The sequence below is a fragment of the Babylonia areolata genome, chromosome 34, assembly GCF_041734735.1.
Source record: "Babylonia areolata isolate BAREFJ2019XMU chromosome 34, ASM4173473v1, whole genome shotgun sequence".
NCBI lineage: Eukaryota > Metazoa > Mollusca > Gastropoda > Neogastropoda > Buccinidae > Babylonia > Babylonia areolata.
In genome coordinates, this window is record NC_134909.1 from 19026797 (window position 1) to 19044520 (window position 17724).

The following is a 17724-nucleotide window of genomic DNA, read 5'->3' on the forward strand; positions in this document are numbered from 1 at the left end:
TCTAAGCCTTGATGTGCCCATGAATGAAGAAGAAATCACTCTGTCTATATTGAATCACTCACTGTCACTCTGTGTGTCTGTCTCCAACACATTCCTCAGTCTTTATACTTGATTTGCCGGATGTCATTCAGTCTATATATTTGGTTTGCTTATGTCATTCAGTCTATATACTTCTATATACTTGATTTGCTTATATCATTCAGTCTATATACTTCTATACATTTTATTTATGTCATTCAGTCCGTATATTTGATTCGCTCATGCAGCTCAGTCTGTGTGTTTGATTTCTCTAGTTATCATTAAATATTGTATTTGATTTTCCAGTCATCTTTCAGTCTGAATTCTTGATTTTCTAGATCTGATTCAGTCTGACTATTTTAGTTTCGAGACCACATTCAGTCTGTACATTTGATTTACACGGAGTCATTCAGTCTCAATAGGATTTGCCCTGTATCATCAGACTGGAATCCAGGTCACCAAGTCTGTGAACCAGTACAAGATTTGTGCAATGTCTTTCAGTCCATGTGTAGAACTTGCCAATCGTGTTTCAGTTTGTTCCATTTGATTCTATGACATAGTTTGGGACTGTGGGAGATTTTTTTTTTTTTTTTTTAATAATCATACAACTAAGTCAATCTCATTTCAGATTTCATCATGTGCCTGTGGTACATACTTCAATAAATCTTTGTCAGTTTGTACAAACCATGTTCTCACATCAATTTCCCCAGGGGGGGAAAGAAAAAAAATAGAGTCGACCATCACTCACCCTGAATTCACAAGAAACTGTAAATGTCTTTTGAATCAGTACAAACAAGATCTTCCAAAATATATCAGTTACTGCCTCTGATTATCAAACAAACAAACAAAACTGGGGAGAAAAAAACCTGAAACAGATAAGCTGCTAGTAAGAAGAAGAAGAAGACAACAACAACAACAACAACAACAAAAAGGTTTGCATCAGCCATCCATCATCAACATTGTCATCCAGCATTCAGGATATATGATCAACATTGATCATCACAATTCACTGCTATAAATCAAGGATCAGGATCATGCCCTGAGTGCAGCGACAGTGCGAAAGCACCTGTGAACTTTGTAGTGCGCTTCACTTCACTGGCTCAACTGGACATGCTCTACACACTGTGTGCATTGTAGGTATAATAAAACTGTTGACAATGACAAAGTTGACACCTTTGGTGCAATGGCCAAAACAAGACCAAAAAAAAAAAAACAACAACAACAAAAAGCTCTCTGACAAATGGCATCAAGCGATGCATTGCTTTGCTACATTGTTTCTCACCCAAGCTGAGACAAAAACAAAAACCCTGACTGCTATTCACCTATTTAACATGCATGTACGGGTCACAACATTCTCTTGTTTGTGAGAACAAGAGAACACTGGCCATTAAGGAGAAGCGTGAGCGAAGGAAGCAGGGCTCAACTTCTGGAGACGTTTTCCCTTCCAACACCTGTGGGAAGTGCTGCGCATCCAGAATCGGCCTCTTCTCCCATATGAGGACACACACCGACAGATAAGTCGGACTGACGGGAGACTCCATCGTGGGTCACAAGCAGTAAGCATGCTACACAGTAGGGTTGTTGCTGACACTGTCAAATGTCTACCAGCCTAAGATTAAACCACCTAATATGGAAAATTCACATGACTATAATAGTAACACTAACAGTCGGAACGAGAAAAAAAAAAAAAAATTAAATTAAAAAAATTACAAAATCAATTTGGTCACTAATAACATCACATCAATACTACTAATACTGAACAGCTTGCATACTTGAAGAACCATAAATGGTCTCAGTCAGTCTCTGAATTTTCAAATAGATGATGATATGTGATGTTCTGGTAAAAATAAAATAAAATAAAATAACTAATTGAATAAAAGCAAACTATAAAAATAAACATGACTTTTTATACAATGTAATAAGTCATTCACAAAAAAGTGTATACATGTGTGCATGTGTGTGTGTGTGTGTGTGTGTGTGTTCAACACTGGTTTGAGATATTTTCAAAATTCAGTGTCACCATGCTTGCCAAGTATGCCAATGTATCAACAGTAATCAAACAAAATAAAGTACATTTGTAGCAGTAATTCAGTTAGGTTAAAGTGCCTGGAAGCCAAATCACACACTGGGTTAGATTCAGAAAATTCAATCAAACCAAACAACAGCAAGCTCCTCTGAAACGTACGCACTCTTTATTTTAAGACTAATCCCTGTAAGTTTTACCCTCACTGTTTCAAACTTCTTGCCTTTGGCTTCAATACTTTTTTATTTTATTTTTTATTCTTGTTTGTTCGCTTTCTTGTTCTGAAGCCCTGATCAAGTTCTTTTTATCGGAAGCTAAGGGACTGCGGAGGCTAAGGGATTCAAAATACTGCAAGTGAAAGGAATTTTCACTTGTTCTTTTTGCGTCCCTCCTCCAAGACTGCATTCTCTGCTGTTCGTAAGGTTAAAGGTCAAAGGTCCTGTAGCAGGAAATCGGTGCAGCCATTTCATATCCAGTGTCTGCACAGAATAAGGCCAGGCCCAATCCTCTCCTTCCACTGTTTTAACCTTCCCCAACCAAAAGGAGGAGTTTGTATTATACTCCATGTTTGGTGATACATATACTTACCATGTCAAACTGATGCAAACTAGGCCTATCGGTTTGCTCTGCTTGGCCAAATTTCGCGTGGCTAACAGTGAAAAGACGCCCCTTCTTGCCCGGTCCGCTCTTAGCCAATCAAACGCCTCTAAAAGCTATAAGCGCTGAATCATTCCTTTGGCCAAGGCTCTCCACGCCATCTTGTCAGGTTTTCGCTCTGTCTCGTCTTACGCTTTTTTTGGCTATTAAGCGTGTTCATTTGGCCTTATTTTGCTGCATGTGGCTTGTCTGTATATTATTCTTACATTTCTACCTCTAAGTCGATCCTGTCTTTCCTTTCTCTGTTGGGGATCGGATTTTCGCTGGGTGCCTACGCGTGGTTATTTATTTTTTTTACCTCCATTCCCACCTGGCTGGACGGCGATAAATCAGAGTAAAGTGCCTTTCCCCACAAGGATACAACAGCATGGGGCTTTGAACCCTGATCACTCGTGAACACCAGATCAAAGGTCCAAGGCCTGACCCATTCAGCCACAGGGCCCCCTCCACTCCCCCTCCCCCCTGGCTGTTTTGTTCCCGGAGAGAACGAAAACACTCTTTGTGTTTTGGTGCGTCACGCTCGTTACGAGTCTTCAAAAGTAAACAGCGTCACGTCATTCGAAAATCAAAACACAAGGAGTCACCTAATAAACAAACAAAAAAAATACAAAAACACAACATCGAAACTGTCTGTGTGCCTGTCCCTGAAAACAGGGAAGAGAAAAGTGTAGGGCACTGAGGGTTGAGATAGTTCAAATGTTTCTTCAAGACTCTTTATTGGCTTCAAATAGAAGAACTAACAGTTTTGGGTGAGACAGCTCACACACTTCAATTTTATTCTTAGTTTGTGCGAGACAGCTTTTACCATCAAACTGTTCTATGTATGCTCTGTTTGTTTCTCGGGTTCAGGCTTTCTTCAAACAGGTTAACATAATCCTGAGTTTAACCTTCTTTTTTTTTTTTCACTCAAACTCACGTATCATTCATGTTTTTAGCAACTTTCCTCAAAGTGTGATTTTTTAGACATTAAACTTGATTTGTTCCTTAATATAACACTTTTTCACTCAAAGGGATTTTTCAGTTAGTCCAATGCATTTTAACACATCCATAAGTGAGAATGCCTATGGGTATGGACATGTATGTAAATAAATGCAGGCCTTGTGTTGTTTCTAGTTCTAGTGTGACATGAAGATCAGTCTCTGTAAGTATGCATGTGTGTAAGAGTGTAAAAGAGTGAAAGAGAGAGACAGAGAGGGTGTGGTTGTGTGTTTGTGTTTGCATGTGTGTGTGTGTGTGTGTGTGTGTGTGTGTGTGTGTGTGTATGTGCTCGCATGCATAAAACCACCATTCAATATTTTCTGGTAAACATAGTAATACTTCATGCCAGCAGAATTAAACAGAGTTTTAATATCAAATCTTAACTGTCGCATCTGCATCTCTTTCTTTTAAAAACTAAGGGCAACAACGGTTCCACAACACCGAGAAAAACTTCACTCCGCAATTCATACAGAACTGCAAACATGTATTGCAAGAGGAAGAGTGTGTGTGAGAGTTGCAAAATCAATAACCTGCTGTTAAATCATTTTCGCACGGTCATCTACCTTTCTTCGGGACCAGGTTTCTAGCACGACGGGACAACGCCCACACACAGGAGAAAGGGGCAGCACAGAACAGACCCACAGGAAGAGACACGACAAAGGAACACAAGACAAGCAATCTCTGAGGAAGACTCTCTTCTGCCATCAACACACAAGCTGCAGCAGCAGCAGCAGCAGCAGCCATTGTGAACCAACAGTGTGGGCCCCCCCCCCCCCAACTCTGTGTTGTGTGTGTGAAGTGTGGCCAGCCATACTCATAACCCACCCCCTAGCGAAACAACCTGACAACCCCCGCCACCCCACCCCCCCACCCCTACAGACCCCTAGCAAAACAGATCTACCACCCAGCAAAACAACCCTACCACTCCCTAGCAAAACAATCCCACCACCTAGCAAAATAATCCTACCATACCACCCCTAGCAAAAGAATCCTACCACCTAGCTAAAGAATCCTACCATCCTCCAGCAAAACAATCCTGCCATCATCCAGCAAAACCACCTTACCACCTTGCAAAATGATCCTACCAGCCAATAAAACAATCCTACTGTAAAAAGTAAAATAAACCTACCACCCAACAACAACAAAAATCCTACAACCCAGCAAAACTATCCTACAACCCCAGTAAAATAATCCTACCATCCAGCAAAACAATCCTACAACCCCAGCAAAATAATCCTACCATCCAGCAAAACAATCCTACAACCCCAGCAAAATAATCCTACCATCCAGCAAAACAATCCTACAACCCCAGCAAAATAATCCTACCATCCAGTAAAACAACCCAACCATCTAGCAAAATAATCCTACCACCCAGCAGATCAATCCTACCATCCCCCAGCAAAACAAATCCTACCACCAAGCAAAATAATACTACCATACTACCCCTAGCAAAGTAATCCCACCACCTTGCAAAATAATCATACCAAACCACCCCTAGCCAAATAATCCTACCATACCACCCCTAGCAAAAATAATCCTACCACCTAGCAAAACAACCCTACCACCCCCCAGCAAAACAACCTTACCACCTAGCAAAATGATCCTACCACCCAGTAAAAAAATCCTACCATATCATCCAGCAAAATAAACCTACACCCAGCAAAACAGTCCTACCGCCCACCCCCACCTCCCAAGACCCCCACCCACTGCGAGCAAATCAGTCCTACCCCAGCAAAACAGTCCTCCCCCACCCCCAGCAAAACAGTCTTACCCCCCAGCAGCAAAGCAGTCCAACCCCCCCCAGACCTCCCCCCCACCCCAGCAAAACAACACTACCCCCCAGCAGCAAAACAATCCTACCCCCCCCCCCCCCCCCAGCAAAACAACACTACCCCCCAGCAAAACAGTCCTACCCCCCAGCAAAACAACACTACCACCACCCTCTTTCGAAAGGCCACCCACACTGACAACCCACCCCCACCCAAAACAGTCCTACCCCCCAGCAAAACAGTCCTACCTCCCAGCAAAACAACACTACCACCACCCTCTTTCGAAAGGCCACCCACACTGACAACCCACCCCCACCCAAAACAATCCTACCCCCCAGCAAAACAAGTCCGCAACCTTCCTCTTTCTTAAGGCCAGCCATACTCACAACCCACTCCCGGCAAAAACAATCCTAACAACCTTCCTTTTCCCCAAAGTCTGCACACCGAGCTCTCTCTACCAAACCTCCAAGGTCTCCCTGCCGTGAAGGGAAGACGACGCCGACAGGGACAGACCCTGACCTTGTCCTCCCCCTCCTCCTCCTCCTCCATCCACCTGCTGCACGTCTCCCCCGTCCTGAGCGGGAGCTTCTTCCCCCACCTCCTCCACACCGTCCTCACCGGGGTTCCTCCTCCTCCTCCTCCTCTCCTCCCCCTCTTCGCCTTCCTCCTGCCCCACGTTCCTCAGCTCCTCCGACAGCAGTCTCATGAACTCGCGCAGGATGTTGAAGTGCCCCACCCTTGGCGGATGCGGTGCTGGTTGTTGTTGCGGTGGTGGTGCGTTGTCGGGCTGGGGGTGGGCGGCCTGCTGGGTGAGTCGGAGCGCCGCCTGTCGCAGCCACTCCACCCCAGCATGCAGCACTTCTGGCAGCTGGAGGTGGTGGTGGGGGTGGTTGTTGTCGTTGTTGCGGGGACCAGGGGCAGTGGCGAGGAGGGCGGGCAGCCCCAGGGACAGGGCAAGCAGCAGGAGGAACATGACCAGGCGCACCAGGCCAGCCAGCACCCCCAGCCCCCAGCCCAGCAGGCGGGCAGCCAGGCACAGCAGCAGCCAGGGCACGCACAGCGCGTCCCACAGCACGCACAGCACCGCCCAGGCCACCACCCCGGCCACGTCCAGCCCGGCCACCCCCACCTCCAGCCCACAGGCCAGCAGGCAGGCCAGAGGGCGCCACAGGAGGTAGGCGGCGGCGAAGAGCAGCTGGTGCAACATGTGGAGCAGCAGCAGCAGCACGGGCAGCACCACCCCTCGGTGGATCCCATCAGCCGCCTGCAGGTCCTGCACCAGGAGCAGTCCCACCAGCAGCACCGCCGCCCCCACCAGGCACTGGCCCTGCAGCCCCAGGTCGCGCCACTCCCGCCCACACGTCGCTGGAAACACACCAACACCGTCATCATGACAGACCTGCTCTGCATCGTCACCTTTCAGCATGCTGGTATGACTGATACATTTTTTTTTTAATTCTAAATCAGACACATTACTGACACACACGACCACCATCATGACAAACCTGCTCTACATCGGCAGCTTTCAGAATGCTGGTATGACTCTTTTTTTGGGGGGGGAGATTTTTTTTTTCAGACACATCACTGGAAACATGCCACCACCACCCAAGTTGTAACAAACCTATTCTGCATCGTCAGCTTTCAGCATGCTGGTATGCCCGATAAAAAAAAACTAAACTAATAATTTAAAAAATCAGACACATCACTGGAACACACCACCACCACCACCCACCATCATCATGACAGACCTGCTCTGCATCGTTAACTTTCAGCATGCTGGTATGGTCGATAAAATTTAAAAAAATTAATGACAAAGAAATCAAACACATCACTGAAACAAGCCACCACCACCACCACCCCCACCCCCAAACACCATCATCATCATCATGACAGATCTGCTCTGAAGTTGTCAGTTTCCAGAATGCTGGTATGACTGGGTTTTTTTTTATTTGTTTATTTTTTTGGGGGGGTTTTGTCTGTGTCCTCAATCAGACACATCACTGAAACAAGCCACCACCACCACCACCCCCACCCCCAAACACCATCATCATAACAGACCTGCTCGGCATTGTCAGCTTTCAGCATGTTGATATGGCCAATAAAAAAAAAAGAATAATAACAATAAATTCAGAAAAAATCTGACACACCACTGAAACACAGCCATCAACCATCCATCACCATGACAAGCCTGGCCTCCAACCTTCTGCTGTGGATGTGGAGAGGAGCTGAACAAGCTATAGATGACACCCTTAACTCACTCGGGACGACAAGTTTTTCCCCCTTGCTTTTCCCCACAGACGGCCCATTTGTATGGGTTTGGAAAAAAATTACAAAAAATACAAAATACAGTGTAAGACAATGAAACTTTCAGAACTGGTTTATTACGTGTTGAGCTATTACATGTAAAAAAAAAAATCAAATTTCTCATCTTATTTTTACAGTTTTGCCATATGTAGAAAATACTGCCAATTTTTCACCCCGAATCACCATACCCATGCTCGCTTTCTGCATTAAATTTGCTTTCTTCTTCTCGCCATCATCCACCTCTTCATTGTCCAACCCTTCAGTTTGTAGCATTTCAAGTACTTCAGCAACCCTAAAACGTTGCCGTCGCTGCCTTGTTCGCTTCACAACATTTTGAGAAGAGCCCGCTTTGCTAACAGGCTGGCACGCGAGCAGACGACCGGTCAGTGACTTTGTCAGCGTGTGTGCGAGACAGGCCACACATGGCAGGCTGACCAATCATACCATCTGATTGTGGAGTGACCCAGAATAGCGCGCTCTGCTTGGCTAATCACAAAATCACGTGTACAGCGTGTGATGGATTTTTATTTCTTGAAAATGCTATTCCATTCCGTCGTCTGAAACCAAATACATTTTATGTAGGAATGCTCATGCACTCCTTCGTCCGGAGAGAGTTAATACAATGCAATACATCTTTATTCATCCATTTGGAAATCAAACTGTGCATCATCAGGCTCCATCACTCACTCATCACAATATCTCAGCCAACAGCCAAGTCCAACACACTCGCAGCATGACAAATGTTCAACAAAAGATAAAACAGCAATGCATAAAGCTGAATACACACAAGCAAGTAACACAACACAGCGGGCACATTTCCCACACACACACCCAAGTCCCCTTACCCTCCACACAGACACAGACACACACACAGACACAGACACACACACAGACACACACACTTTGTAAAATAGCATGAATATTAAGAAACACTATATCAGAACAAGAAATGCTTCTATAAAATCATTGTAAATTATTAAATGGCAGGTTCAGTATTTAAATAAATGCAACATGCGGTAAAAGAAATAGGTTCTAAAGTAATTGGTACATTAAGATAAAGATTCCTGAATAAGAAACAATGCCACGAATTAAGCATTATAACTCATGAACACATAATATTTAAATCATGGTACTGAACAAACATGCATAAACATCAACTCATGACTCACAACAGACAATAAGAACATTTGAAAAGATATACTACAAGTATGCCAGATTTATTTGAACACACACACACACACACACACACACTGTCAAATCGTTCAATGCTTGGGTCTCAGAAAGGCTTCATGTTCTTTTATCAGCCATTACCTTTAAACAGCAGGCTGAAACTAGCAAAAGCTAACCATTCCCAAGACTGCCAGGGTCAACCCTTGTGTTGTCGTGGGCTCTTTTACGTGCGCTAAGTGCTTGCTACAGACGGGGGCCTCAGTTTACCATTTCATCCGAAGAACTGGCGTCCAGACCACCACTCAGGTTCCAGCAGATGGGGAGGAACTACTGGTGCGAGTGGGATTCCATCCTGTGCAATCAGATTCTCTCACCTCCTATGTGGACATGTTACCTACAGACCAGCACTCCATGATATCATTCACACAGCACAGCACACACACACACAGAGAGCATATATACACAAACACACACACACATTCACACACACACACACACACACACACACACACACACACAGTCTTACCTGCACAGCGTATAAGTGTAGCTCGCAGGGCCACGAGTCGATCCGCCTGCTGGTTCAGCCACACTGTCAGCTGCCTTGCCAGCTCTGCAGGAAGAAAAGATAACAGTTAACTCCATCACTTTGGTCGTCACCATCAACGCCATCACTTTGATCGTTGTCACCATCAACGCCATCACTCTGATTGCTGTCACCATCAACGCCATCACTTTGATCGTCACCATCAACTACATCACTTTGATCATCGTCACCATCAACTACATCACTTTGATCATCACCATCAACTCTATCACTTTGGTCGTCACCATCAACACCATCACTTTGATTGTCACCATCAACGCCATCACTTTGATCGTCACTTGATCGTTGTCACCATCAACGCCATCACTTTGATCTTCGTCACCATGAACGCCATCACTTTGATCGTCACCATCAACTACATCACTTTGATCATCGTCACCATCAACTACATCACTTTGATCATCACCATCAACTCTATCACTTTGATTGTTGTCACCATCAACGCCATCACTTTGATCGCTGTCACCATCAACGCCATCACTTTGATCGTCACCATCAACGCCATCACTTTGATCGTTGTCACCATCAACTCCATCACTTTGATCGTTGTCACCATCAACGCCATCACTCTGATCGTTGTCACCATCAACGCCATCACTTTGGTCGTCACCATCAACTCCATCACTTTGATCGCTGTCACCATCAACGCCATCACTCTGATCGTTGTCACCATCAACTCCATCACTCTGGTCGTTGTCACCATCAACTCCATCACTCTGGTCGTCGTCACCATCAACTCCATCACTCTGGTCGTTGTCACCATCAACGCCATCACTCTGGTCGTCGTCACCATCAACTACATCACCATGAACTCTATCACTTTGGTGTGTTGCCTTGACAACATATGCTCATTTTTTCAAGAGCTGCTTCTGACTGCTATGGACATGTGGAAGTCAAGTAAAACCAAGACTTTTCTGTGGTCACATACCAGCACAAACGGTCACTTGTGTTCGACAGTCTGGACCACAGCATGTCAAGCCAAATCCATATTATTATTATCATTATTATTAGTAGTAGTATTATGAGCATTTACGCCTAATCATGAAAATATGCCCTAGGCGTTTACAAATACAACACATGTAAATATCAAAAGGAAAAATTGAACTCAAGATACCAAACATCAAAAATTATTCCCCCCCCCCCCCCCCCCACAACACACACACAATACACACAAGCACATGTGCACGCACACATACAAGTCACAGCACATAATCATAAATACCACACAATCAAAAATACAACTGACAAATTCTGAAACTATCAAAACTCACTCACTCTCTAATAGTCATTATCCATACCAACTGACCAAGCCGGTAAAGTGAGACTCATTTGCAAATCTTTCTTCTTCTTCTTCTGCGTTTGTGGGCTGCAACTCCTACGTTCACTCGTATGCACACGAGTGGGCTTTTACGTGTATGACCGTTTTTACCCCGCCATACTCCGTTTTCGGGGGTGTGCATGCTGGGTATGTTCTTGTTTCCATAACCCACCGAACGCTGACATGGATTACAGGATCTTTAACGTGCGTATTCGATCTTCTGCTTGCATATACACACGAAGGGGGTTCAGGCACTAGCAGGTCTGCACATATGTTGACCTTGGAGATCGTAAAAATCTCCACCCTTTACCCACCAGGTGCCCTCATCGAGATTCGAACCCGGGACCCTCAGATTGACAGTCCAACGCTTTAACCACTCGGCTATTGCGCCCGTCTGCAAATCTTTCAAGTCACAAGATGTCACTTTGAAAAAAGCAAGACGCGTAATTGATTTGTATCAGTTCTGTAAAACATGCCAGCAATCATCCACATTGTTGGCTATTTTTGTTCTAGTTTTGAAAAAAGCAAGAAGTGTAATTGATTTGTATCAGTTCTGTAAAACATGCCAGCAATCATCCACATTGTTGGCTATTTTTGTTCTAGTTTTTTCAAATGAAAGTGTACCCGAACAGCTCAAATCAAACTGTAGTGCTTGGAGGCCATATCACCACGTTAGCATCTACTTCAAGTCAAGGGTTTTCATAAAAGTACCATAAAAACTAATCACCGCTTCAATCTTTTCACTCGGAAAGTTTTACAATTTTCCTAAGTCTGAAACATTCAAATCTGATTAAAGTGATTTTTCCAAAGCATCTGGATAATTTGTCCATCCATCTATCCATCCATCTATCTATCTCCATCTATCCATCCATCTATCTATCTATATATCTATCTATATCCTAAATGTCCAAATCATTTTCCTCCAGCTAGAACATGTCCTGAGCTTTTGAATTTTCTGACCAAACCCTGCACAATCTGGTTCACACTGCATGCTGCTTGACGTGACTGTCTGGCACACCACCACCACCACCACCTCCAGCAGATGACGGTGGCCTCGCAGAGCTCACCTGGACCGTAGCGAGCCAGGGAGTGGGCGGGGATGGAGGCAAAGTGCACCAGGAGGATCATCAGCTGGTGGAACTGCTGCCATGCCGACAGCTGGGTCAGCGCCGGAGGACCCCCCCCTACCCCTACACCCCCGCTGCTGGTGCCTGACACTGAAAACACACACACACACACACACACTTTGTCCTGTACCCCTGTGCCCCATACTGAAATGACAATAATGATGATGGTGATGATGATAACAATAACAGTAATGATAACAACAACAATAAACATAATATTAATAATAATGATAATCACCATCATCATCATGTAATCTATAGAGCACCTTTCCATGTAGAACAAGCTCAGTTGCGCTGTACGATCTAAAAAAAAACAACATCAACATGCATTTAAACACTAAAATGATGAGAAAAAACACAAAACAAAGGAAAAAAAAAACAACATTTATTATTCACCCAGACACACAAGCATCACAGACTACACAAAAAGTATCATACATATAATACAAAATGATAACAACATGTACCAACATCATCAGCACCCTCACCCACCTAGCTGATCAGTGATGAACAACATGTATCAATATCTTCAGTACCATCACCCATCTGGCCAGTCGGTGAAGAACATCATGTAATCATCATCATCACCCATCTGGCCAATCAGTGATAAACATCATATAATCATCATCATCAACACCCTCACCCATCTGGCCAATCAGTGAAGAACATCATGTAATCATCATCATCACCCACCTGGAAAATCAGTGATGAACATCATGTAATCATCAGCACTCTCACGTGCCTGGCCAATCAGTGATGAACATCATGTAATTATCATCATCACCCACCTGGCCAATCAGTGATGAACATCATGTAATCATCATCATCACCCATCTGGCCAATCAGTGATGAACATCATGTAATTATCATCATCACCCACCTGGCCAATCAGTGATGAAAATCATGTAATCATCAGCACTCTCACGTACCTGGCCAATCAGTGATGAACATCATGTAATTATCATCATCACCCATCTGGCCAATCAGTGATGAACATCATGTAATCATCATCATTACCCACCTGGCCAATCAGTGATGAACATCATGTAATCATCATCATCACCCACCTGGCCAATCAGTGATGAACATCATGTAATTATCATCATCACCCACCTGGCCAATCAGTGATGAACATCATGTAATCATCATCATTACCCACCTGGCCAATCAGTGATGAACATCATGTAATTATCATCATCACCCACCTTGCCAATCAGTGATGAACATCATGTAATCATCATCATCACCCACCTGGCCAATCAGTGATGAACATCATGTAATCATCACCATCACCCACCTGGACAATCAGTGATGAACATCATGTAATTATCATCACCCACCTGGCCAATCAGTGATGAACATCATATAATCATCATCATCACCCACCTGGCCAATCAGTGATGAACATTACATAATCATCACCATCACCCACCTAGCCAATCAGTGATGAACACCATGTAATTACCATCATCACCCACCTCAACAATCAGTGATGAACATTACATAATTATCACCATCACCCACCACGCCAGTTAGTGATGAACATTACATAATCATCACCATCACCCACCTGGCCAATCAGTGATGAACAACTTCTGCACCTCCCTCACAGGGGCACGGCACTGGGGGCACAGGCTCAGCCCAAAGCGGGGCGGGGAACGTGTCCACTGTGTGATGCAGGCCAGGCAGAACGTGTGCCCACAAGGCACACAGGCTGCCGGGGAGTTCATCTCTGGCTCCAGGCAAATGGCACACGACGACATGGTGGCAGTCAGGTGGCAGCTCTTTGGTTTTTGTCTTGAAGTTATCAGCCCCTGTATTGATCAGCAACCTGTCAAAAAGGAAAAATTGTACTGATCAACAACCTGACCAAAGGGTAAGGAAGAAAAAAAAAAATTGTTCCAAGTTTCCTAGTAATCCCATAACTGTTTTCATACAACCCACCAAATCTATCACAGTATCAGCATTCTTCAGAAAAATAACCAAACCTGTTTGGTGAGATAAAAATTGAAAATGATCATGTCATTCATTCTGATTCATCGTTACAGATCACCTATACTCACTATAGTAGATATATCGAGAACTGCGTAATGTTTTTATTAAACATTTAGCCATTTTAAATCGTAAGGATCTTTTCCCTAATCAAAATGTTATCATGATAAGTGCTCTCCATGTTCTGTCTGCTTTGTTTTCATTCAAAGTTTTTTCTTCTACAGTGTTACTTGGAACTCAATAATTGTAAACTTGGAGTAAGTGAAAGTTTGGAGATCACAAACCATTAAAACATTCCTCTCCTCTATACTATAGATTTATCATTATTATGAGCATTTATTTTGTATTTGTATTTTGTAAACATTTGTATTTCTTTTTATCACAACAGATTTCTTTGTGTGAAATTCAGGCTGCTCTCCCCAGGGAGAGTGTGTCGCTATACTACAGCGCCACCCTTTTTTTTTTTATTATGCCTAATCTTGAAAATAAGCCCTCGACATTTACAAAGAGAACACACATGTAAATATCAAAAAGGAAAAATTGAACACAAGATACCAAACATCACAAACATCAAACACACCCACAACATACACAAGCACACACACACACACACACACGTCACAGCACACAATCATAAATAGTACACAATCAAAAATACAACCAACAAACTCTAAAACTCTCCAGCTCACTCACTCACTAATAATCATTTTAGTTCATACTGGAAAGGGATGAGCTGTTGAGAATTATTCAGGAGGGGAAAAGATGGGTCTTCAGACTGGATTTGAAAGATTGCAGTGGAGATGAGTGATGGAGAGGCTGAGCAAGTTGATTCCAAAGAATGGGGGCTTGGTATGAAAAAGTGCATTGGCCATACATTTTGGTTTGAACAGGGGGGATCCTAAGCATACGGGTGTCAGAAGAAGAGCGGAGTTGGTGTGAGGGTATGTAAGGATGAATGAGATCCAAAAATATAATGGACCAGTTGCCTCAATGGACTTGAAACAAAGAGAGATGACTTTGTAAATAATTCTTTCTTGTACTGGGAGCCAGTGTAAAGCATGAAGAAGAGGAGAAATGTGATCAAATTTAGAGGAACGAAAGACAAGACAAGCAGCATGGTTCAGGACTTGCTGAAGCCAAGCAATATATAGATAGGTACTAAGGTAGGGGACGTAGCTCCAGCCTGGGCCTTTTCTGGTAAAATCTTTAAGACAATGTAACATTGTTTTCTTCTTCTTCCTTTCTATTACATGAATAACATCAACTTGCTGATGACTGGTTGTGGATGGTGTCTGCTGGGTATGATTTCCAAAACCAAGCAAACATTATAACAGGAGTTTTGAGCTTACTTTTTTTCTGTGTTCATTCATAATCATACTTGTGACGGTGGTTCTGTCATATGTGTGTGTGTGTGTGTGTGTGTGTGTGTGTGGTGCATTAAAGAACAGCCCATCGTCTGACCACCATTTGATAAGCATTTGTATTTATTAGGTATAGGTAGGTAGGTATAGGTATAGGTATAGAATAGGGACGAAGTAGGCCTCGCGGCCTTTTTGATGTCCCTTCTTTTTCGTCAACATTGAGTAGTGTCTGCATTGCATGCGGTAATTTTCCTACGAGTAATTTAATCATCATATTCATACTTTTTTATCTTTACATTTATATCAGCGTCCAGAAGATTCTTGAATTGGTTAAGAGTTGGTGCTGTTTTGGTTAGTTCTGTTAGTGGGTTCCACCATTTTATAACGCGGTTAGTAAAAGTGTATGTTTTGGCATTTAATCGAGTATGTTTTGGGTATATATCTTTGCTAGAGCTTCGTGTTTTTTCAACAGTGTTAAATTCAAAGAAACTTCCACTCTTAGATCATCTAAACTGTATATGATTTTGTATACTTGGATCATATCTCCCCTATATCGTCTATATTTCAGTGATGGAAGGTCCAGTTGCCTCAGCCTTTCTCCATAATCCATGTCTTTTAGTTCACTTAATAATTTTGTAGCTCTTCTTTGCACCCTTTCTATTGATGCTAGCAATCCTTTCCGGTTTGGGTATCCCCATATAGTGTTACCATATTCCAAGTGTGGTCTTACCAAGGCTTTATATAGACAAAGGAAATTTTCTTTATCAAGGTAAGTAAAGGTCCTTTTAATAATTCCAAGCATACTATTTGCTTTATTGATTGCCGTATGAATATGTTTCTCAAAAGTAAATTTTGAGTCAAAGATAACTCCGATGTCTTTTTCTTCGGTACATTTAGTAATGCTTATACTTTTTTGACTATCCATATAATACTCATGTTCAGGATTTCTGTTACCTATATGCATGATTTTGCATTTTGCGGCATTAAAATATAGGTTCCATTGTCTTGTCCAGTCTTGTAGTCTGTCAATGTCTCTTTGTAGTATATCCTTGTGGTTACTTATGTTATACAGTTTTGTATCGTCTGCAAATATCTTGCAATTGCTTGTCACCATGTCTGGAAGGTCATTAATAAAGATGGTGAATAGAACAGGTCCCAGTATGCTTCCTTGGGGTATTCCGCTCAAAACTTTCTCGTTAGTTGAGAATTCTTTACCCACTCTAACTCTCTGAACTCTTTCAGATAAGAACTGCTCTATCCATTTATAAATATTTCCTGTTATTCCATATCCCTTCAGTTTAACAAGCAATTGTATGATTTGACAATGGAATGTTGGCTACATATCTACAAAAATAAAAACACTGAAAGTATAATTCAAAGTAATCTCATGTCATCAAGAACTTAAGTAAATCAAAATTCTAACGTGATGCTACTTCACTTTTATCATCAACCAAACTGAACCCAGCACGCACATACGACTCTTAGTCTTGGTTTAATATAGATGCGTTCAGATGAAAACAGTGACAAATACGGAAACAAGGACCACAATATATTGTTTTGATTACTAAAAATTCGTTGATACAATGGGCAATATGCGGCGACTTTTTTTTCTGAAAAATAATCTAGTCATGAATAATTTCATTCAGTTTCGCTTCATTTTTGTCAATCAAAAGTGTCATTATTCACCATGATCACACACCACAAGGATTCGACAAAACCATAAATGTGTTATTTCTCACCTTGATCTTTCACAAATGCATCCTGGGGAAAGAAAGCTGCGAAAATGGAAACTGAAATGCCATCAGTTCTCCAAAAGGCAAGAATCAGTGCGCAGTTGGCCAATCTGACCGAAACTTATTCGTCACCTTTCTTTTTCCGGTTCTGTGGAGCCACGGAAGCTCTGGGGTAGAAACACTTTAATCGTAACTATTATTTTACCAATTATTATTTCACATCGCGCTGTAATACAAATAACAGCAATCTCTAGGCACTGAACAATTAAATCCAATAGTCCATGATAAAGACTTACTGTTTGACAGACATATTAACCAAGTTGTTAACAAGGCAAATCAAAGGCTGGGTATTATTAAACGTACTTTTTCGTTTATTGATAAGGATATTTTTCTCCGACTTTATAAAGCTCTTGTAAGACCTCTCTTGGAGTATGGTCTCCCTGCCTGGTGTCCTAGACTAATACGTCAATCAATTACTATTGAAAGAGTGCAAAGACGTGCTACCAAACTGGTGCATGAAATTAAGGATTTGTCTTACGAAGAAAGACTGAAATTCCTAAAATTACCCTCAATGAAAGCAAGACGAAAAAGAGGAGATTTGATTCAAGCCTATAAGATCTGTAATGGTATAGACGATATTAAAAAAGATCACTTCTTTGATTCACCGCCA

The 17724-nt window shown here is 42.6% G+C and overlaps 1 protein-coding gene across 1 annotated transcript; it reads right to left on the reverse strand.

Moving 5' to 3' along the window:
• Window positions 1–5760: 5760 nt before the first annotated feature.
• On the reverse strand, window positions 5761–17185 carry LOC143277516 (uncharacterized). The gene is made up of 5 exons (XM_076582384.1): window positions 17061–17185; window positions 13539–13799; window positions 11909–12058; window positions 9446–9529; window positions 5761–6810 (listed from the first exon to the last, which is right to left on the reverse strand). The coding sequence occupies exons 2-5, from the start codon at window positions 13729–13731 to the stop codon at window positions 5900–5902; spliced, it is 1338 nt and encodes a 445-aa protein (XP_076438499.1). The 5' UTR covers window positions 13732–13799; window positions 17061–17185; the 3' UTR covers window positions 5761–5899.
• Between the last annotated feature and the right edge of the window lie 539 nt (window positions 17186–17724).

Bases quoted from the DNA above. Each gene is read 5' to 3' on its own strand.
- LOC143277516 (XM_076582384.1), bottom strand. From the start codon at position 13,731: ATGTCGTCGTGTGCCATTTGCCTGGAGCCAGAGATGAACTCCCCGGCA. The intron at 9,530-11,908 runs GTGAGCTCTGCG...TTCTTCCTGCAG, and splicing joins CCTGGCTCGCTACGGTCCAG to AGCTGGCAAGGCAGCTGACA. The intron at 6,811-9,445 runs GTAAGACTGTGT...GTGTGTTTCCAG, and splicing joins TACACTTATACGCTGTGCAG to CGACGTGTGGGCGGGAGTGG.